At 44.5% G+C, this 24,160-nt stretch overlaps 1 protein-coding gene across 5 annotated transcripts in view; it reads right to left on the bottom strand.

Annotated features, from left to right (window-relative positions):
- Positions 1–24,160, bottom strand: part of RANBP17 (RAN binding protein 17) — a 255,244-nt gene that overhangs the window by 4,910 nt on the left and 226,174 nt on the right. For all 5 annotated transcript variants that reach the window (XM_081035898.1, XM_081035899.1, XM_081035900.1 and 2 more), the window contains 2 exons: positions 22,550–22,716; positions 27–125 (listed from right to left, as the gene is read on the bottom strand). In XM_081035898.1, coding sequence (XP_080892024.1) covers positions 27–125; positions 22,550–22,716 — 266 coding nt within the window. The remainder of the gene's footprint in view (positions 1–26; positions 126–22,549; positions 22,717–24,160) is intronic.

The raw sequence follows: 24,160 nt of genomic DNA, 5'->3' as shown, positions 1-24,160 counted from the left end.
GGAGACCTCCCTACCATCACACCCACCTTCTCATTGAGCAGGACGAGCCCCAGGAGGGGCCTGGATACTGACCACTGGTTCCGACAGTCTTCAAAGACGATGGTGTTCATGAGGACAGACATCATCTAGAAGACAATCACACAAACGCGCTGATGTCTTGGCTCAGTTGTCCCCCCGTCCCGGCCTTTTACGTACCCAGCGTCTACCCCACATCTTCTCCACAGCCACGAGGGCTCTTCCTGGACAAATGGCTTTGACTCTGGGAGCCCACAGTGTGCCTGTAGGAACTCTTGGCAAAGCTCTGAGCTCCCGAAGGAAGAGTTTCTATCACTACAAACTTTGGGGAGAACCTTCTGGGTGGGCAGAAGTCAGACACTACACAGCCAAGATGAGGCCCTGCCTCTCAGCCCTGACAGGCTTCCCTCTGTGCCACGTCACAGGCAACGCCCAGCTTGTCTTCTTTTCTGCCGCTTATTTCACCAGAGGTCAAGTTACGAAGGAGTGGGACACATTCCATGTAACCTTGGAACGTTCTGTTTCCTGCTGGCTCAGGCCGTGAAAGGCTTCTCATTCGTTCTTCATTGACTGACTCCCTCCTTTCCTCTCTCCCTTATCCCTTCCCTCCCTCCCTCCCTCCCTCTCTCCGTATGTGTACGCACTCATCCATTCTCTAAGTTCAAAGTCTGCAAGACACCTAGGGGAGGGAAGAGAACACAGGCATCTACTACAGCCTCTGCCCTTGAGGAGCTAGAGGCTTCCTGGAACGGACCACCCAGCAGAGACAGTGCAGGAACCAGGGCTGGTGGGCCAGCTGTGGGCATGCCATGGAGGGAGGGAGCTCCTGGATCGTCGAGAAGAAGTCAGGGAAGACTCCACAGAGGAGGCAATGTTTCAGGAGTTCCTCAGAAGTGTATTCTACGCAGAGAAAGCAGTGGAGGAGGAGACTGCGAATGAACAGCGGTCAGGAACTCTGTGTGTCTGGAGAGAAGAGAGGTGAGCCAGCAGCAAGACCCCACGGCCAGGCTGGAAATCTGCTGAAGTATTGGACTTCATCCTGAGGGCAGTGGGAGCCAGTGGTGGGTTTGCAGCAAGACAGACCTGCTCAGATACGCACTTAAGAAAGATCCTTCTGGGGACAGGTAGGACACGCACTGTGTAGGTGACAGTAACGGAGGGAGGCCAGAGATGACGCTGCTGCATTTTCAGGCAAGTGGTGGTGCCGCAAGCTGCCGTCCTCCTCGCGGAGCTGATGATACAATTTCTGCCTCTTGGACTCTGCACCTCCCACCTCTAGCACTTCCGTTTCCACAGCTTCAGAGTGCCTTTCCTCGAGGAGGGGGGGAAAGGGCAATTATGGGGCAAAGACAACCTCAAACCCCAGCGCTGACGGGGCGTTGGTGACACGGGTTTCTTCCTCTGCCATATTCCTGTACCCTGTGATCTCAAGCAAGTTACTGAATCGCTCTTTGTGTGTCTCCATTTCATTAGCTACAAAGAGGAAAATAATAATCCAGCACAAGAAAGCTCCAAGAATCAAATGAGATGGTGGATATAAAAAGTGCTGCAAGGAGTAAAAAGTACTATAAACATTTAAGGTGTATAATAACAACAGCAACGGGCTTCTTTGTAGTTCTGTAGACATCTGCCATTGCATATATCATCATCATCATAACACTGAGGCTGCTTGCAGATGAAATCCGCCACTTGCATATTTACTGTGTGTCCAGTCTCTGGGGAGCGGCCACGTCAGCTCAGCATGTTGCACACCATCTGCAGATCATGTGTTTCTGTATACAATCTAACAAGCCACCCAAAGTCATAGAGCCACAAATTAAATTGACAAGCAAAACTAACAGATCCACGGAGACAGTCTAAAATATTATGGGCTTCAGAATGTGAAGGCAGAATGGATATTTTAATGGAAAAGATTAAAGTTAGAGGTAGCAAACTCCTCCAGTAACTGACAAAGCATCCTAAAGTGATGTGCCAATTACTTTATACGGTTCTCCCGTGGATTCATTTGTCTGAATGCATGTATTTATGTCCGTAATAAGTAAAGGGATGTTTGAATAAAATACTTTTCTAAAAATAAAGTTGGCTAAAATGGATGATTTTTGTTTTCTTTTTTACTCTTCCGGAAAAAGGGAAATTAGTGAGCAAATCTGCTCAAATGGTATTGACATGGCAGCTCATTTCCAGAGCTCTTTTTTCTAATAATCCTAGAGCGCATGGGGGAAACAGTTCAAACATGTGGCAAGTTCGTTTGGAGAAGTCCCCCTCTCCCATATGAAAGAATGTGGGGTGAAATGCTAAGTACAAGTCCTGTTCCAGGGGATATGAAACCTCTGGTGGAGGTTCTCTGTGGTGAAGGACGCCAACAAATGAAGCTTGAAAAGAGAGCCCTCAGCAACGGTGCACCGGGCCACCCCAGCCCCACTGAGCCACAAACACCATCAGTATGTCATTTAGTATGAGGAATGCTGCGGGAAAGGGCCTCCACTCCCCCAACTTCCGCTCACGTCCCATGCATACTGTTAACAGGGGTGGATGGAATGGCCGTTTCCAATTTGCCCAACCCAGATGGCAGTTTCCAGGGCCTATGTCCAAAAACACACACATTATCCACATATCATCCTAAGCAGCTATTCTGCCCAACTAGGGAAGGGACCACTTGGAAAGGGGAGTCACATGGCTGGGTCTCACTTAGAAAAACCACACTCCACACTGCCTCAGGCACGTCCCCATTCTCCTTCTTCCTTCCCACAGGCTTTGGCATGAGTTTGTAGGAAATTTCTCGCAACGAAGTGAAACCAATGTGGTGTGACAGGGGCAGGCTTTGGAGCCAGTCAGAGCTGAGGCCAAACCTGGCCCTGCCACATACGTAACTTGGGAGCCTGGGTAGGCTGTTCACTTCTCTGAGCTGTTCACTTCTCTTTATTTGCTTACATAGAAAATGGGGGATGATGACCCTACTCTGAAGGGCAGCTGTGAGGACTGACTCTCCCACAGGCCTCAAGAGTTACGAGTGTTCCTTTGCTCTCAGTTTGGGAGACTGTCCCCAAAGCATCCCTATTTGGTCTGGCATGTGTGTTGGTATGGATTTTGAATGACAGTGTTTCTGTTCCTCTGAAAACTTGTAATCTTCCGCATGAAACACACAGCTGCTCTACAAATATCTGACCTGGAAAAGCAAACAAAGCAATGTGTTATGTGTACCTTTGTTCACTGTCCAGCCTGTCCCGTGCTCCCACCCTAAAATGGGCTAGGACGCACAAGCACGAAGCAAAGTGGACTTTCCGACCCACACACGCTGGGTCGCACTGTCCCTGCAGAAGGCACTAACTACAAGCTGTCACTTCAGAAGCTTCCTGTTCTAGCTCCCGCTGACCCCGAATAAGCAAAGATGTGGTGTGTGCTGGACGCTTTTATGCTAGAGGGTGGCTATATCCTCTTTGCAAGGAAGTGGAGGCTCCGTGGGTGCAAGTTGGGTAGAGCAGGATGGCTGCAGAGAAGTGGCTTGAGTACAGGGTGACGACCGCAGTGGGTGGGGGAGGGAGCCTAGTGTGCAGACCTGTGGGGTGCTGGGGCCACGGGGCACCTTTCTCTGCATTCCCAGTGCCTAGCATGGCATGTAGGCGCACATCAGAGGCTGAGGAAAGAGCTACCGAATGAAAGAATGAATCCATAAATGGATACATGAAGAAGCGGGAAAGAATGAGTGAAATATCAAGAACTCACGTGTGAAGAGCTGAAGAGCTGAAAGGGGCCTGTAGAGAAAACAGGAGTTCGGGCTAACTCAATGGCTAAAACGTGAAAGGGGTAAATATGTAAAGTCACACACTGTGCATGTCCAAGGATCAGACTTGTTCTGTAGAGCCTGAGAGCTACTATCGTCGCTCTACCAGCAGCTTCCAGGAAGAGCCCTTGTGGAGGCTGTTGGGTTACAAAGGCCCGAGGCCGAGGCACCAGCTTTTCTGACAGGACTTCCACCTACGAGTAAGCTGCGCCCGCTGGCTCTTCTCCCTGCCCAGCCACAAAGCTACACTTAGGGAGGGGGAGCCTCAGGCACGTGCATCCACTGCCTCTACCCTCAGCTGCACCTGAAAGCGGATTCACTGCCATTTCACAGGCTCAGGGTCCGAGGTCCTGAGAGTAACTGCTCAAGGAGGCACAGCCATCGCCACCAAGATGTGAAGCGGAACCAGGATGTGTGCCCACGCCCTCACGCCACCCGCCTTCCGCCGCCCTTAGGCTGTCCGAGAGTGAGGACCAAGACCACCAGCGGTGGCTTGAGGCGGCGTCGGGCTCCTTCTGGACGACCGGCGGCTGAGAGGATGGGATTGTTTCCGGGCACGACTCATCCTGGCCCCCGCCGTGGGTGTCCCCGACAGGCTGCCCACGTGCATGTCCCTGCTCAGTCACCCTGCCGCCGCCCCTCCCTGTGAGGAGAGGCCAGGGTGGTGGTTCCTGGAGAGTCTGCAGCAGGCCGTCTTGCCTCCTCCCTAAAGCTTCTACCAGTTTGGTGAACACGTTTGCAGACTCTCAAGATGAACAGCAGTAGACATAAAGAGCTGATTGTCTCTGAAAAATGGCCCATTGAACATTTTCCTAAAAATAGTGGTTTTCCTCCTACGAAAAGGACCATGTACACAGCAATTTAAATGAACGTCATCGACAACATTAGGAAATTAAGCTAATTTCCTTTGAGGTAAAATACTCCCTATAAAGTGAACACTTTTCATTGTTCATGTCCCTTAAGCATATTGAATAGTATAACTAAAAAACATTTCACAAAGTTCTAAGAAACAGGTGAAAAACATTCAAACTCTTCCCTCTTGCGCCCCATCTGTCTCAGAAAGACAAAACTGACCCTGAAGTGAAGACAACGCTGATCCTACAGGGATCAATTGCGCATGACACTTAGGGAACTCCGGCTCTCCCTCTCTTTCCCCACCTTTGTTCAGGGTTGCGTGACATTTTAGTTATACTGCAACACTGCTGCCTGCCGATCAGGGAAATGGGAAATGCGAATGGGGCTAGAGCAAGCTGTCTGGTCCAGATGGTGGTGAAAGAGGGCCTGAGAAGGAGGCTTTGGTTCAGACAAAGGCAGGACAGACCGAAGAAAAGGTGAGCGACCAAAGGCAGAGTGTCCCTGTGCCCACATCTAGATGGGGGTGGGGTGAGGAGGAAGGCAAAGATGAGGGCTGTGCCCAAGAGCACGTCTGCAGAGTGGGGGGCCTTCATCGGTTAGATGGGGGGCCCTCCTGGGAAGAAGGGTAGGATACAAAATGATCTGTAGCTCTGGCCAAACTAGATTGTCCTTGATTTTGACCTAATGAGTTGGTGATATTTTGAGGAACAGGCAATAATAAACACACCAAACACGTGAGCATTGCTTCTGAGCCTCGAGGGCCCTTCGGCACGTGGAACCGGCCCTAAGGCCAGTGAGAGAGGAAGGGGAAGCTGGTTCTCACAACGAGAACAACAAAACAAACACAAAAAACAACAACAGGATGGCCGGGGTGGTGCCACCAGATCTGAAAAAGCAGAGAAACCGTCTACCCATCTCCGCAGTAATTTCTCCAGAGCCCCGGGTCCTGGGTGAGGATCCAGGATGTGGGAGAATCGGAACGCGGAGGAAGGAGGCACAGCTTCCAGATTCTTGGTTGTGGAAGCCAGGGAGTTGCCCTCACTACCGAGGGCTGTTCCTGAGACCCCTCGCGCAGCAGATACGGAATGTGACCCTCCTCAAATTAGATACTAGTCATCTTTAGGGAGAAGGAATCAATTGTTCTCTTCATCTGTTACCGATGTGGCATTCGTGGAATATTATGAAAAATGAAAGTAATGGACAAGTAAGCGTATAAATTTCCCTGCCCGGATTAACAAGGCCTCGCCATCTAAGTTACCCTCAGTCTTTTAATGTCTGTACATATTAAGCACATTCTTACGTTCTTATGTGTCTTTGTAGCCTCATAATAGAAGCAAGTATATGACACTTTAAAGGAAAAAAAAAATCAAATGAAATGCAAGATGAGGTGAGCCTCTTTTTTAGACAAACAAGATTGCAATCAATTATGGGTGACTCTCGGAAAGATCACGTGGGCGTCCTGCCTACTTGGCCTCTGCCCAGTGCTATCTTTGCAAACAAACAAACAACCTTCTTCCCAATAAAGGGACGTGGGGCCTTGGCCGTATATTCACACCGCAGGCTCCACATCTGAACTCAAAGCCCCTCCTCTTCCACCTCCTCCTTGCAGAAAGGTAAGGGATGCTTTTTCTCCCAGTGATAAATGGCCTAGGATATTTAAAAACTCTTCTTCCATCCCTTGTAAAATCTAAGGCAATACCCAACTCATTTTGCTGTTGTTTCAATTTTCTCCATTACCAACATTACCCCTAGTTCTCAAAACATTTATTTGAATCACAGTTTATTGGGGAAAGAATTACCTGCCAGTCTCCTAGCTTATAAGAAAGAAGATAAAGTTGGCATGAAACTTCAGGATTAATTAATTGAGAGTACTGCGTGTATGTGTCTATTCTGAATGTAACAGCGCACATCACAATGAAAACAGTTTTATTTTCCACGGTTGAAATAAATTATAATAAATAATTCATTTCAATGGCAGAGATGTACTGGAGAGCAACAGCAACAAAATTGACTACACTACACTGTGCGTCTCATTCCTGAATCTTCACTATCCATTTGAAACTTTTTACGAGTAGTAAATCATATTTCAAGTGGCTGCAGATCTCATAAAGCAGCTTGCTGCATTAAACTAAAACCAGACAACCTGGGGCACGGGCAGGCTGCAGGGCTTACCACCTCGCGCTATTTGGGAAACCCTTTCTCACTCTTCTCTTGCCAACATCAAAAACAGCATCTACATTTCTCTGGGTAGGAATGTTGGGAAAATCTGTGTGGAGAGGAATAGCTCTCAACTCAAGGTCATATTCCTCTAATTTTTATTCAAGTGACACTATTATTTCTAGTTCATGGCACTGCCTGAATGACTGCCATGCAGTCAGGTTCCAGAACCTCTAATGGCCTATACTAGCCTCTGGGGGGGGGTCCCCAAATTAGCAAACAGGTGTGCAAACTCAAGCGAGACTAACAAGGGCACACGTACTATGATTCTGTTGAAAAAGACCAGCCTATCTTTATAGGACAGTGGTAGTTAAATGGAACCTTAGCAGATGCACAAAGCATCACTGGGGAAGAAGGCTACATGAGGAAGAGGAAATAAAGTGAGAAATGGCACGGGAGACAGGACGTGGCAAGGGTGAGGAGCAATTAGCCCCGATACAGGAAGCTTTGGAGAGAGACCTCCCTCTGAGTGGGAAGGAGTAGAGCTGAGGGTGAGGAGAAGGCTGAGACCACGTTATAAAGGGCTGGGGTCAAGCTAAATGCAGAAGGGAGCTTGGGCCAACACGTAAGTGGGAGCCTTCAAAGGGTTTCTGAATGATGATGAGGTGTGTGACTTAGAACAATACCCGACGGGGACTGGAGAATGGCAGTGATGGGTATAGATGGGGGCAAGACACCAGGCTTAGATCCTGCTGCAGAAACCCAGCGGAGAAATGATGATGGGCCGGAGCCAGGCTGTGGGAGCAGAGACAGAGGGAAATGGTCAGGATTCTTGATCTCAGACCCCATTTCCTTCCCAGTGAAGTCTTTCCAAGAAACGGAACCTGATACTGGAACTGCAGAGAAATTCTGAGCTTTAAGAACATGGCCTCAAATTCAAGACTGCAAGTCAATGGAGCGAAGGGGCTGGAAGCGAGGCTACCCCAGCAGGGGAGCAGTGTCTAGCACAGCGAGTCTACCAATGAACTCGGGGGATAAGGCACAGTGAAATGAACCCCAACCACGTCCATATACTCATACGTGCACGACAGGGCTGACTACCAGCACACGTGGGTATTAGATATCCCGTGATAAAGTAGCTTCTAACTGAGGCCCTTCAGAACCAAGGAAGGGAGCGGGCCACAGCATACCTCTTGGCTGGACAGTCATCACAACATTTCCCGGTGAATATCACATTTCACAACAGAACCACCTCCGGCTAACGGCACCAGGCCATCGCACGTGGTCGTCGAAGCAGAGTGCAATGAACACTGTCCTTCATAATGCATATCTGATCCCACAGCGGGAGGTCCAAAGCTACCCTGTCCCTCTTCTGGCACCACACTCCCTCATCTCGTGAAGGGATTTGGTTAGATGGACCTAAAAATCCTTATAACCAACAGTGCAGGATTATGTTATCAAGTGCAAGACGATTTTGTATGGGGAGGAAAAAGCAGTGTTATGGAAAACGCACGGGGCTCTCAGGTGCATTTTCCATTAAAGACTAGAGTTTACATTGAAACCACAGAGGACAGCATGATGCCTTTCAGATTTGAGGGTTTTTATTCACAGTTGTCTAAATGGCACAGATAGTACCGGCCAAGAGACCGGGCGGATAATTCAAAGATACCACATACTCATAATGACACACGGATCCTACGGAATGCCAGCAATGGAAAGTGCTGGGAACCGAAGCGCATTCCTTGGTTTCCTCAGACCTTTACTGACCACCTACTGCGTGCCCCGCTCGGTGTCAGAGCCTGGGGAAACACAGACACCCAAGGCACAGCCACAGCCCTCACAGGGCTCACAGGCCAGAGCGGGAGGAGACACAGAAGACAAACAATGACAGTGCAGTACAGCCAGTGCCACAATCAGAAGCCTGCAGAGGAGGCGCGGAGGCCAGAGGAGGCGGACAAACTGCCTAGGGGTGAGGGGCAGGTGGCGGAGGCTTCACAGGTGACATGTCAATCCGCTGGAGAGAAGATGCAAAGTTTGACAGGTAGGAGTCAGGTAGGAAGACGGGCTGGAGAAGTGTTTGGGGGATGCTGGGCAGTTCTGGGGGACTGGAGAGGGGATGTGGGGGTGGTGCTGGCTGACGACATAGACAAGGGCAGACCTGGTGAAGGGGCTGGTCAGGTGTGCTGGAGAGCATGGACTTGAACCTGCAGGAATGGGGTGCCAGTGGTTGAGTGGATCTTTCTGGCACCGATGTGGGAGGGCGAACTTCCCCAGAGGGTGAGAGCCCTTAGGAAGCCCGGGCCATCGGATGTCTCCTGAGAAGATGCAGCCTTTTTCCTGTTCTAGGACTGGGAAGTCGCGGACAGGCGACCAGCTTGGCTCCTGTGCGTGGTCAGGATGAATCTCGGCTCCTGCCCTGCCGGCTCGTTGCCAGCACCCTGAGAAACGGCACCGCCATTACTTCCCTTGGCCCACAGCACATCACTTAATAGTGTCCCCTGTCAGGAATGGTTCTCTTTGTCAGGAAGCTTTTTATTGATGTTCAACCTTCATTTTCCCTTTCTTAATATTATCCCATTATGCCAATACTCCATTGTGCCAGGCTAAGTAATCCCCTTTCCTCCTTGGCATTTACATCTTCCAAGTATTTATAGACTTATCAAATGCCCCATTTAGTTGTCACTTAGGCAGGCTATACATATTTAGCTCCTTTAATCTGGCCCCATAAGCCAGTCCTTCCATTCTCCTAAATCACTTGAGTTACTCTCCTCCAGGTTTCTGTCAATTTGTTTCCAGCCTTTCTGTAATGCACCGGGGCGGGAAGGAGGTGGGGTCGGGGAGGGAGGACCTGCTCAATCTCTGGGCTAAGAGTACATCGCCGAATAGGGCGGAACAGCTCCTCAAAGTGCAGACTCCAAAACAGACCAGGCCTCTGGAGGGGCTATGAATCCCTCCTGTTACCTGCTCGCTTTCTTTCACCTGCACACACTTCAGGTCAGTGTTCTATTATTAGCTCTTATTATGTGCTAGGTGCATACATGCAACACACATGTCTTGAGGACCTACTATGTGTCAGGTACTGCGCTAGGGACTTCTTTCCTTCGTTCCTCCCTCTCATTTCTCACCCTTATTCATGGCTCCAAGAATGACTGAGCTCCTACTACGTGTCAGACAGTGGTATAGAAATGAATAAAATGTGCTCCCTGTGGCCTTAGCGAGCTCATGCAGCCTAACTACTCATTAATCTCTTATTACCCACCCATCAAGTTGTTCCCTTCCAATCTTAAGGATCTCAGAAAAATCATCCCGCAAGGCACTTAACTCTAATTGACGCTTTTATTTCCCTCAATGGAGCTTGTGTGTCCCATCTAAAGAGAGATGCCACATTAAGCACGGGCATCCTTACACAGAGTTCCTGCGTAGGGCTTTCTTCTTGCTGGGTCTCCTTAGGGCCTGAGAGAGTCTCCTCAGGCCTCACCCTCACCTTCACTGCTTTCTCGGCAGTTGATTTCACGTACTTTGTTCATATGACATCAACTAAGTACACACTGCACTGTTTTTCTTTACCATGGCACTACTGTTCTAGGCGATGGGGCAGGCTGAGGGGGTGACAGATGGGAGGGCTAAGGCAGTGGGTCTCGGCCCCAGTCTTGGGGAGTCTGGGCCCGAGACCCCAGGAGGGAGTAGTTCAGCCATGTGATCCTGGGGGCCAATTCAAGGTGTTGGATTCCCCTGGCCGAGGTATCCTTATCCTCACAGAGGTGAGGTAAGGATACCTTTAGGAAGTAGTGTAACTAGTCCAAGCCGGTATGCTGCTTGTAAACTCTGTCTGCTCTGATTGTTGTAAAGTAGGAAGTCCTCAACAAATACAGAGAATTTTCAATTAAACAGCTTTGAAAGGAGGATGGAATTCCATCGGTCTGAAAGCACTAAGTGTGTATTTTCCTGAGCATGACAGGGGCTACAGAACTAACATGTACAAGTTCTTCTGGGATGCAAAGCACAGAAAGCAGCATTAGCTTACAAAAGGTCAGAGGATCGGGGAACCTTTACCTTCTTCGTTAAGTACTGATCAGACTGCAATCAAGAAAAACATGTTCCCTAACATACTATACGAGCTCGCAGCTGTCCCAATGGCTGCTGTTGGCTGAACTTTCTAAGGGTCAGGGAGGAAATGAACAAGAAGATTGAGGTCTCACCTCCAGCACACTAATACACTTTGGGAAAATTTCACATAACTTACTCTTCAAGTAGGTGAAAACCCAGTAAGAACTGTAGGATGAATAAATCATGCCATCATAAGCCAACCCTCACATTAGACTGCCATTCTTTCAAGGAGCTCAAAGAGCGTCTCCTACCACTGTGAGAAATGGAGGCAGGAGAAACCCTGCCATCTCTCCTGCTGTCCCTCTTGGAAAAGGATGAACAGATACTAAGAACCGCTGTGGTAAAAACTAGAGATAAAGAAGTCTTCTTTATATTCTAGATACCGCCATTTCCGGGCTAAGTGCCTCTGGCCAGTGATTTCGCCTCTCTGACCCTCTGCATACTTTTCCTATACAGGTGCTGTGAGATTGAATTTGTTCATGTACCTATACTCCCAAGTTCAAACAATACCCCTTTTGGCCCCACCTACCCATTAAGGCTGTTGTGAGATTCAGAAGAGACTTTCGGTATGAAGACATTATGTAAATGGAAAGCGTGAGGAAGCTGACGTTCATTCTTGCCATTGCAGGGCGATGCCCGGAGTAGGCAGGAAGAATAAGAGAGAACAAGTCAGTTGGGGGTCAAGAATCAAACCTGCACCCAGCCCAGTGAGTGTTTGTGATGTGGAGAGTGCCTGGCACAGAAAGACCGCTGAGGAAGGCAGCCCGCGGGATGGGACTCGTACATCAGGGGGCCCACTAGTAAGTCACCTGGCTGAAGTCACCATCTTTCACACCCACATCCTCTTATGAAATGCATTCTCGGGCTCGGGGTTTCCTGGAGAGGGAAACTTCTCCCATTCATGCATGTGAATAGCAGGGGTACAGACAGGGAGAGGGACACAAACAAGTGACTGGCACGTGACGCTTTTCAGAGTGCAGGCTACTGGGACGGATTTCCTGATGACCTCCGTGTGTCCGGTGAGTCTATATTCATTCTGTCCTCACAACTTCCCTGAGTCACGAACCTCTTGGCTCTGAGGACAGCAACCAACACAGATAAAACTTGGGCCTAAAAGGGTTGACTTGAGGACCCCGGGACCAGGCAGTGCAGTCAGGCCTCTCACGGGCTCGGAGCCAGGACGAGAATGCTGGCGGGATCGTCCTCAGTCTCTCTGGCGGGGCTGCCTGGTCTCATCAAGTTTTTCTTGGCAGGCCTGCTGCCTTTTTCTCTCGCTGTAGACTGGCTTACATCTCTGAGCACAGGGCAGGGTGGGGCTGCCCTGTGGCTCTTAATTTTTTTTAAGTATTCAATTTAGGTGAAGACTAGAGGCTGACCAATGTCTTTGGAATGCCCGTTTCTAAATCCAGGGAAAACGGACTGAGCCAGCTTGGGTCAAGTGTTTACCTCTTGTCCAATCAGTTCTCAAAAAAAAGGGGTGCTTGGTTCAATTAAGGATTTATGAATGAATGAATGTTGCGTGTTTCCCTTCACCCACCCCCCATCCCCACCAATCCTGTTTTTTGGTCATTTCAAAGTAGTATTGTAGAGTGGTTAAGAGCACAGGTTCTGCTACGTATTAGCTGTATGACATTGGGTGAGATGCCATTACACTATTTTGATTATAAAACGGAGATAAATCTGCCTCAGAGTAGTGAGACTAAAATAGAAATATATGTTATATATATTTCTATATATATCACTTATACCACCTGTGTGTGTGTGTGTGTGTGTGTGTGTGTGTGTGTGTAAAGCACTTAGCATACAAGCCTAGTATGTGGTAATTATTTCTGACACTTTTTCATCACAATTCTCCGCGTGAGTTTGCTCTTCCATAATGACTTCTTAGGTCCTAGCAACCCTGCAGAAATAAGGCTTCTGTTACAGGACGGAGGAAAAGTCTAGATCTTCAAGAAGGAGGTGTGTAGGTTCTTTCACTTTGGAGAGGGAGGGTAAGGACACACTCCCACCCATTGTGTTCTGGTCAAGGAGTCAGCCTTGTATGACACCCATACAAGTTCACGATCCTTCTGGTGAGCCCTGGACTGGCTTGGGTGTGACTCAGGAAGATGATCTCAGGGTAACCTTTATATGTCACAGAAACCCTGCTTGGAGTAGAAAGGCTGCACTTGTATTAAAACTTGGGAGTGCAAATGAAATCCCAAATAACTTCCAGTTGTGAAGTATGGATAAACGTTGCTACCTGTGTATATTAGCATAAAAGGGCAGATGTCACCTGCAGTGCTTTCTTTTGCTGAGAATTCTTAAAAAACCAAAAACCCAAACTACTGAGAGTCAGCAGGCAAACTGTCCCTTTAGAACACAAACTGTTAACCATTTTCCCAGCGTTGGTGTCAGTATTTAATCTACAGATTAGAAATTTTCCTTACAGAAGCTTTAAAAAAGGATACATTTAATGAGCTCCTTTTATCCTTAATTTACAACGATAGCCAATTATGCCAACCACTATTAACGAAGAGGCTAAAAACCGTCCTGCTTGCCATTTGCCATACTGGTTGAGAGATTGCTGTAAAGCACGCCTAATTATTATTAGGCCACGCTTGTGTACATTTCTCTGTGTTTTCTCTACATGAAATGTTCCATCTGCTTTATATGAACGTGAAGGAAAAGGTATGGCTGTTCATTTTTTTTTAACAACTTCTTTGCTATTCTGAGAGCATTTGCTGCAGACTAATAGCAAAACTGACTGTGCTAAACTGTAGATAAAAGAATGATGACAGATTGCAGTCACTTTAATTCATAAAGAAAATACTTGGAGCCCCCTGGGAAAGCCAAATCAAGCCACTGGCACCCAATGACTTCATGCTAAGTCACAAACTACATTGTATTTTTTAGTTTAAATACAAAGGCTAATGGACATGTGACTTTTTTATTTCAAATTCTTCTTTTATGAAGAGTGGGATTTTTTTTTTTTTAGCTCCTTGGAAAACATTATAATTCCCCTATTCTATAAACATACAAATATAATTGTAAAATGACATCATTCTGTTTTCATTTAATTACCCCTGAAATGCTTTCTATTTAATATTCATTACTCAAAAGCTAATTTAAAAGAGAAAGAGATGCGACTTATTCAAAAAGATGTACTGTCATTCATAGCAATAGTTATCTAATATACAGAAGTTAATAAAGCAGATTAATCTACAAGTCCCTTTAAGCCATTCTTGAGTTTTGAACAACTGCCTCTTTGACCTTTCACCTTCACGCTGTGCACCAGTAGCAGGTGCCAGCTGTACAGAAATTATGGCTGCGCATTTGAAGGCAAAATCTTTTCTTGCTTTGCTTCTGACCAGCAGCTGACCCTGTAGGAGTGATTGTTTCTGGTGCCGGCCTAAAGGCTACATAAACCAGTAGCAGATAAACAAAGGGCTACATATACCAGCTGCCTTGCCTAAGGGTACCATCCTAGGCTGACACCTCCACTCCTTCTCTAGCGTTCCAAATTGCTCCTTGTTTGTTTCCATACATGCATTTTATCCTTGTTATTTTGTGCGAGGGGTGGGTGTGGAAGCAAAACCCCCCAAAACAACAAAAAAGCCCATCTCTTCCCTCGAACTTGACTTTTGAGTATTCTATGTCAAACTGTGCCATTATGATGCTAATCTAGGCCTGATTTAGCAACTTTAATAAGAGGCTAAACCCTCTTGTAATTAGATAATAAAATTTTATTATGTATCTTAATATTAAAAGTCTTAAAATCAAACTCTTCAAATCATACACTGGTACAGAACTAAGGTACTTAAATATCATAGCCCCAGAAAATGGGAACCTGAAAAAGCACATTGTGGCTAATTTTTCATTCTCAGAAATGTAAACATGGAATTCCTATGTGGTGGCAGTGAAAGCTCCAACACTCTTAATTATGTACAGGGAAGAATGAATCTATTCAAGTATAAAGCACACTGTACCATTTCCAGCAACAGCATGAGATGGCTTTGACAGTTATTTCTTGGATACAAATTACACAAGTATAAAAACAATCCCCATAATGATTAAATGCAGTTATGTACATAGGAGAATACCAGTGCAAATGGTAACATATTTAAATGGTTTTCCTTCATTAAAAAAATTATATATGATATTAAACCATCAATCACTGCCCAGGCACAGGAGTTTAAATGTATTGTCACCGGTTGAAATAAATGACTTGGAGACTGAATTCTGGCTCACTCAATATGGTGTGTTTGCTGTTGCTTAGTCACCCAAGTCTCTGCTGGTTTGGACTACATCTGGTAGATTCCATCCCTTTCAATTAATAAGGCGAGTTATGCTATCAATGGATTACATCTTTAAACTGTGCTTAGAGGTACAAAAACACATGTCCTAGTTAAAAAAAACCACACATGCACACAAACAAAAAAACCCCACTTCTCTGTTCTGTTAACCATTTGGAACAATATTTGTTGTACTGATTTCTTTCTTGACCCATGTTTTGAATGAAATTTTCTAGTGGAATTTCAGCAGGTTTATTATATAGTGTATAATAACATAATCTTATCTTGCATTACCATTTAGCTGATTGTATCTATGACCATTCTAGATGTGATACCTAAAATCACTGCCTGCAGACAGTACTTCTGAAATCTAATTTTTTTTTTTTTGGTTTGTTTTGCAGACATTCATCAACTACCACAAGGTGCTGGGACATTTATTAAGATGGTGATGATCTTTGGGGAAAAGGGTACTCTTAAAGATAGGTAATATGGTTATAGCACTAATTCGACGACTTATAAATCAAGAATAGATTTCTAGTTTAACTGGTTTCTCTGTTTTCAAATACCACTTTTTTGTTACAGTTGAAAGTCATTCAACAAGTAATTCTGTAACAAAAATGAAATCAAAATGGCAAAGCTGTGATATACGAACAAAGGATTTGGCCTAAAATCCTGCTTCTAAAGATGGGTGGACAAATACTTTTATAATATCACAGATAAGATGCCATTTGAAAAAAAAGTTTTTCTATTTTTAAAATTACAAACTTTAATTTTCTAAACTGACCTTTAAGGTAGCAAATTCATCATTTTTTAGAGATTTACTCCCTTTTGGACTATTACCTAGCTCTTATCTAGATACTTCTGTCCAGCCCCAGTCCTTTTAGATATTCTGATTTGATCCTTACTAATTAGATTACACACACACACACACACACACACACGACCAAACGGACGTTTATTTTTGCCTCAAACAAATCTGGTTATTTTTAAAGTAAGAAAAATGTTTGGGAGATGTTAACTGAGTTTCATTGCCTGTTTATTGCATCCCTTCTGTATGCAGAATGATGGCATCCTTTTTAAACAACTTATCAGAAAAGGGTGCTTTCAAAATGATCAAAACATCAGAGATATAGAAATATCACCGTAGCAGTGCCACATGGGATTCCTGTGAGAAATATAAGGGACCACGTATTGGGAGATCTTATAGTCCTGAAATTCTCTAAGATTACAGAATATAGAGGTGGAAAGCTGGTAACCAGACATACCGTGCTGGCCCAAGGAGTTTGTTCACTTGTTTGTTTATTTATTCTTTTAAATTTTCAATCAGTGGCCAACATTTTAAAATCTGGATTTCCGGCTTCTTTTTTTGGAGGAAATCTCAATATATCTGGCAAAACACTGGGTCTTACAGGGCAACAATTAGCTAGAGCTGTGTAGATGCTGCCCGCTTAGGGATGTGTCCTGACCTTAGGTTTCTTTCCAGTGTACCTCATTCAGGTTTTCTGCTTGGCTCTATAGGCATCTTTGCCTGTAATACCTTGTAGAATGGAAAGGAGAAAGAAAGGGGTGCTCAAAGGAACCCAGGAGTCAGTTTTCGACTTGCCAATGTGAGAGGACCCCAAGAACGACCTTCGATAAAGCTAACAGTACTCAATAGTACAAGTTTCCTTTAGAAAAGAGAAGCTGTTGATTACAACCAGAAAGAGTTATAAAATGGCATTCTGTACTGATGAATCAGTGGTGAAAATTGGGACAAAGCCCAGGGATGTGTTGGGTATGGCGGATGGATGGAAAGCACTTGTTGCTTCCCCGGCTTCATTTTACAGCTGCCATATTGCTTCTATCTGGAAAAATCAGGTAATAGTAAACCTCAAGAGCTACCTGAAAGGTGTAAACGGAAAGTCACAAAGGAACATTAGGAGACAGTTACACTACTAGACTCTGACCCGCACAAAGAGACCTGTCCTGCTAAATTTTCTACCCTCAATGTCTGGCTACAGAATTAATGATTGCACATGTGTGTAGAATAAGGGAGAGGAAGCTCTGTTAGCTTTGCCTCAATGACGGCAGGAGCCACAGGTCTTTTCTGTACCAGCTGGCAAAGCAACCTTCCTCTCAGTTGCCCGGTGCCTCTTTGGGTCACTGCCCATCTGTTTCGTCCGGCTGCAGCACAAAGTTGGGGTATAGGATGACTGCTCTAAATCATTCTACCTTAAGGATGCCCCCGGTGGGACTTACTAGAAGCTCAACTTGCCTCACTGTAAGTGCTTAAAACACACACACTACTTCAGATTAGCCACCAACCAACTACAGCTTTGTGGTTAATCATGTGAACTCTGGAGTTGTTAGGCTAAAAGTTTAGTTTTTCCACTTATCAATTTTGTGACCCTGGGGAAATTACTTAATCATTTCGTGCCTCAGTTTCTATACCTATAAAACAGAGATCATCATACTACAGCTTCACAGAGATACTGTGCTAAGTTAGATTACATGCATATGTAAAGAGCTTAAGCTGGTGCCTACACATAGTAAGCACTTATATTTTGCCAGTATTATTTTTCCCTAGAAATAAATGTACTGTACATGCATAGATTGCTGTGAAGACCAAGATCACAGCAGCAAGAGCAAAAAACAATTGTGTCAGGAAATGTGCGCTCCTATTTTCCACTTCCGCTGCATAATGACCCATCCCTGACTTCTTTTCAAACCTTTGAATCCATGTTATCCTCTGATCCAGTTGTGAATACTCTTTCAGTGTGTGTTTCTGATAGGAATCTACTGCCATATTTTGGTAATAGAGTTGCAAATCAACCAGACTGAGCTAATGGGTCATGTGGAGGACACACTTTCTATTTAGGGTTCACTAGAAATGTCTTTAATAACATTAGAAAATCTGGCTAATTATTTTTTAAGAGGATAAGAGACATGAATATATTTCATCTGCTTAAGTGTTCCCTGCCATGAGAGCTGTGCAAAGGTTCTACAGGCCAAAATCGCCACATCAGTTAAATATGCGACTGCACTTTCTCCTACTTAGTATTATGGAATGGAATCTTAAGTATGAAAGATGTCTTGGATAGTATGTCAAAATGTTGAGCAATATTGTTTCAATCTGAACACAGAAATGAAAAAAGAGCATATGATTTCCCTTTCGCTGTAATTCACTTTGGGATGTATGTCACGGAGAGCACTATACAAAAGCAATTTTCATTGATTGACTGACTGATTGAGGAAAAGGGTGAATGTTCTTTCAGCTTCTGTCCCTACTGAACTATGATTCTTATAGCTCCTGACAGCTCTTCACAATTTGTAGTTAAATGCCAGGTTAGTGCAAAGACGGGGTGCGGGGGGGGGCGGTAAAGGGAGAAAGAATGTTTTTTGGGTTTTTGGCACAACTGACTTGAGCCAAAAAATAAATGAGGTCAAGATAAATTCAAACCTAAATGTTCTAACTCCTCCATTCATTGTATTTATATTTTGGAGACTGTAATTGCTAAAAGTACCTTGTTAATGTTGTCTAATCTAATCCGTAATACTGACAATCACGCAGTTCTTGTTCTACTTCTGTGGAAGGCGCTACTCTTTTTAGAGCAATTAGTTTTAATTGAAATTCTGACTTAGAGAAGCATTCAGCCTCGGTGTCCTATTCTTATAACCTGAAAAGGAGTCACGTTTCTGAAAGGCCCCCTAATTCTATAAAACTCACTCCTACATTTACCTGATTTGGGCAAATCTTTCACTCTGTGATGTCTCAATAAATGCTGGTCTATGGGTGGTATTAGATGCAAACACTTAACATGACCAATGATAAAACTGACAACGTTTCACATGGAAGTTTGAGCTTCCAAATTACTGGAGCATATCGGCGCCTCGTCACCGTTACCATTGGCGTGCTCTTGGAAGTTTAGTTTATCTTTCTAATGGTGTAAAAGCACATGGGGAATGTTTTCCTCAATATATGTAAAACTGGGTTTTTCTCAATTAGTAAGTCAAAACAATGCTGGTTAGACAATAATTCTTACGTGAAATAGATCCACTTAATTATAATGGATCTTCAAATGGACTAAATTTAACGCTTGCAAAGTCAGATTTGTTTGCAAAATATAATAGATGGCTTATTTGGAGAATGTTCTTAAAGATATTGAAGATCTAAAGCCACATAGCAGGTAAAAATAAACACAGTTCCAGGTGGGAGGCACTTAATCTGTCTTTGCCAGGCTGCTGCATACAAATGGAAAGACACTGGAAAACCCTTAATATGGATTCATCCTTCCTTTGCCATGGAAGCTTCAGGAGATCACTTTTGCAATTTGGAATTGACACTCCTCATGCAATTATGCTTCCAGAAATATAGATCCAGGAAGGGGGGAAAACAATTCAAACTAGTAAATAATTGCGGTATCATTGCATCAGTTTAGTTTAAAGAGCTGACAACCCTCTCTAAACTCCACGCACAATTAGTCATTAGGGTCTAGTTTTTCAGCACTGTTAAGCAATTTGTAACCCATTCCTTTTAATAGGGTTAGGCATTACTTAAACCGACACAGATGCCTTGAAAACTGAAACCTCGACTTATGAAGCAGCAACCTTGTTCATTACTTTCTGTGATAGGCAAATCATCTATAAAAACAGCATTTAATGGCCAACCAATGAATAATCAATGGCTCACTTTTCATCTGAGTGTGAAAATGAGAATAATCTAATACAAAGTCCCTCTGGTAAAAGGCCCAGTCTTGGGTTCTGCTGCTCTTCAGGGATGATTTATAAGGTCTTGGAAAGCTGATGTAAACAGATGATCAATGGGACCCATCCTTGCTCATAACAACCCCCAACTGGCCCACTCCCTCTTTTCCAAGTCCGTCCCTCCAGGCTATTAGCTCTGTCCAGCTAATTCTTCCCACTGCTCCTGCCTGCTGCTTTTACTCTGGCCATCCGTTCAGTCCAGCCGACTCAGAAGTAATTTTATACGCAGCAGAGAGCGGGTGGAATTGATTTTTCACTCAGCGCTCAGTTCCCATCTGAATAATTATCAATTTTACTGCCTCATAAAGGGAAGAGTCAAAATTTCAAATCAATTCAAAAGAGCTTTTGAGACGACAGAAACTGTGCATGAGAATAGAGGTCAAAGCTGTCAGTGACCTAAGGAGATGATGTCAGATATTACTATGCCCAATAGTTGGCGTCAGAGGTACTCAAGATGATATAACCTAATGCTAATGCAAATCATATTTATGCTGACTACCAGATACCAGCCATTAATATTTAAAATGCTATCTGAAAGCCTACATTCCAAATAAATAGAATGTATTCCACTGTTAATAAAGATATATCACTACTTAGTCATACACTATAAAGTAAAGGATTACCAAGTATTATTAACACACAGAAATTACTTAAACCAACAAATGCATGGTAATGCTGAGTAAAGACAAATTTCACTGTCCCCTGCACAGCCATGTGACTTGCTCTGCACAGTCTGATGGTACTTGCCTAGGACCACAGTCTATGGATTTTCGCTAAGATTTTCGACCAGCTTTCAAGTTTCTGCCAAAATTTATAGGACAACACAGTGATCACGGCCGACTGCGGGCAGGAGCGATTTGGGTGAACTTGTCGCCTGCCATGGTGGGGTAGGAGGATGGGTGTGATCCCTGGTTAGTCCCTGGGTGTTTATTTTCTCCACTGGCTACATGCTCTAAGTCTGTGGCTCTCAACCGCTTCCTGCAAAACACCTGAGGGCTATGACACATTCCCAGAAGTTCCAGGGGCTACTGCAGTTGGGTGGGTGGGTGGGGGAGGGAGAGGAGAGGTACACCCAGATCTTAACAGAATGTATATTTTGAAAAGGCATTCCAGGTGAGTCCGAGATCTCATCCCCACCAACTAGTCCCTTGAGAATCAACGGTGTAAGTGGTAAGGACCTGGGCTGTTGAGTCAAACAGACCTTGGTTCACATTCCACTTTCCAGTTGATCTCACTGCACCGCACCTCAATTTATTCATCTGTAAAATGGGGATGACGACACCCACATTTCAGGGTTGTTGTGGGGGTCTACATGAGAAGACCTCTCTGAAAGTCCTCTTCTGTGTCACTGTATTAATCTAACGATCATATAACCGGTTAGTTATTTGTGTCTCTGTCCCACCTGACAGGAAACTTTTTAAGGAGAAAAACTATGTTTTATGGGTCTGAATAGCTCTTGCCACTTGTACATAGAAAGTTCTCAATAAATGTGAGTTACCTCCTCTTCTCTTTACTATGACCAACATGTCATTAACAATTCCAGGGTCATACCAAATAGTTATATGCCTACAGCCCTTTGCCTAGTTACACAAAATCTTAATTATACCCCTCCGCATCAGGAAAATAATTGGTTAACTAAAACATCAACACAAATCAAGTTTACATAATTTCATTTAAATATTAGCAAAAAATGACAGCCAGGAAGACAATCTCTTCCATGGCTGTCTCATCCTATTTCTTCATATCTTTATTCAAAGTGACATTTTCTGCTGATTGCCGGCGATTTATTTGCTGGCCAATGACCATATTAAAGTGTTTACATTTGCAAACCACAGAGTACTAGGGAGATAATTTAGCAAAATGAAACAACTGGAAGCAGTGTAAAGATATAATTTTCCAAATTTAGTGGAATTCGAAAATATCACAGTGATGGTATTTCCATAAAAAATGGTATTCTCTTTGCAACATTTCTGGCTTATATATTTATTCTTATGCATTCTGTTTCTGTGATTTGTAGAAGTGAATTTTTAAAAACAATATTAAATTTGGATCTAACTCCTATTAGCCAGTCAGAAAACACATTTGACAATTAAAAAACCTGTGGCTTTATCACTTGTTATTAAATGTTTTTGGGAATATGACCTATCTGAAACTTCATTTCTCGTCTTCAAGTGGGAGTACTGGCAACCGTGATATGATGAGTGGAAAGTCCTAGTGCGCGGCCTGGCATAGACTAGGAGCGCAGGAAATGGTAGTTTCACCACATCCCAGAGTATTCACAAGGCAAAGTCAAGATGACATTATTAGAGGCTCCAGGGGGAAAAACGGAGGTTGACTTGTTGCCAGCTGCAGCTTCTCCTTTTAGTTTTCCCCAACTTCTAGAAGAGCTATCCTCTTTCTGAATTCTAGCTTTACTGAGGTGAGATGAACGATGCCGAATACTTGAGGGTGGGTACCTAAGGCCGGTGTCCTAGCCTACCTTCAGGGAACATACTCCTAGCGGTCAGCTGGTAAAGAATCTTGGCAACACCAGTTGCTCTACGAGATAGTCAGGGACCAGGCTGGCTTTTGGGAAACTCTGTTTCTTAAGCCAGGTGACCAACCACCAGTTAGTTACCTGCTGCAGGACATCTGGATTTTGCTGCATAAAATGTAACAATCTCTGACCGGCCCGGGAAGCCTCTCTGTATCGAAGTGGCTTCTTGCCCTCTTTTGCTATGTGCTTGAAGAGGTAGGTGACGATGCAGTCCAAACTGGTACAGCAGCTGGAGGAGACCAGTGTATCTGTACGAATAATAAACGAGAATCCGTCTGCATTACTAAAGCGTTTGTTTCACCTGATTATTTATAATGCTTCCATTACAAAAAAATCACTTTCTGGTTTCCAAGCACTTTCATCAAACTGTAAATTCCATGAGGGCAGGGACCTTGCCTTGCCTATCTCTTTAAACCCAGTGTCCTTTACAGGACCTGGCATAGGTAGACACACGTTAGTAAGTCATGATTCCCAGATACAATTGGACAGAATTTTCCGTTTGTGACTTCAAGACCCTCTGGTCAATTCGAGTGACTTTCTTAAATATCTACATGGTGCAAAGTGCTCTCCTTCAGGGAAAGCCCCACCCTGGGGTCAGGGAGCTCATGGTTTGATCCCTAAATCACTGTAACACAGTGCTGTGTAAAAACGAGTGACACACTGCTATGGGGATTCTGAGGGAGATATCACATGTGAATGGGGACCAGGAGAGTCTGGTCGAGGACAGAGCACCTGAGATGGGTTTGGAAAAGTTATTCCACTCAGGCATAGGAAGGGCATTTTTCAGGTAGAGAGATTAACACAGTGCACCTCACGTGGCAGGGAGGTCTTGATTTTGGAGGCAGACAGTTCTGCTTCCCAATCCCATCGTTTCCAATTTCTTGTGTTGTTACTGTGAAACAGGCACTTAACACCTTTGTCATCATTTGTCAAATATCTTGCAGAGCTGAATAAGAAGTAACTAGAAATTCTCGTAATAAAAATGGCTGATATTTATCGAGAACTTACTGTTAGTTACATGGGTTATTTTTAACCCTCTCAACAGCATTGTACTAGTTACTTTTACCATCTCCATTTACAGGTGAGGACACAGAGAGATTAAGTGACTTGTTCGCTGCCACACAGCTAGACGACTGTGGAGCCACTGTATGAAAATAGACAAGGAGCTGGGCTCTAAATCTGTACTTGTAACCACTAAAATTAAGTAAGATATTAAGCAAAATAAGGTATTAGGGAAAAATATATGTACGCACCAAGCACCTTCTTAAGACAAAATGGGCACTCAAACTGGTTACTACCAGTTTGCCCTCATGGTGAAAAGAGGAGCGTGTGTTTAGGGAGTAGGGCTTCGGGTTTGAATGAAAGAATGTGTAGGGAGTCGTAAGAGAGAAGGCTGACAAAGTAGGCTGGGATCTTCCTTGAGGGCTGAGACACTTACAATCTGAAAGGCAACAGAGGTATAAGTTATGGAAGGTTTTGTTTTTAGCAAGTAAGTGACACGATAGAACAACCATTAATTGACTATCTCCTTTGTACACTAAAATCATTATTTCATGTACTTCTAAAAACCACTTGGTTGGTATAAGCAGATGTTGTTATTTGCATTTTTCCGACGAGAAAATTGAAGCTCAAAGATAAGAAGCTTATCCAAAATTCACAGTTTTGATTCATAGCATGACATTGTCCAGATTT

The sequence above is a fragment of the Rhinolophus hipposideros genome, assembly GCF_964194185.1.
Source record: "Rhinolophus hipposideros genome assembly, chromosome: 23".
Classification (NCBI taxonomy): Eukaryota; Metazoa; Chordata; class Mammalia; order Chiroptera; family Rhinolophidae; genus Rhinolophus; species Rhinolophus hipposideros.
Note: the sequence above shows the minus strand (reverse complement) of the source record. Positions and strands in the feature narration are given on the sequence as shown.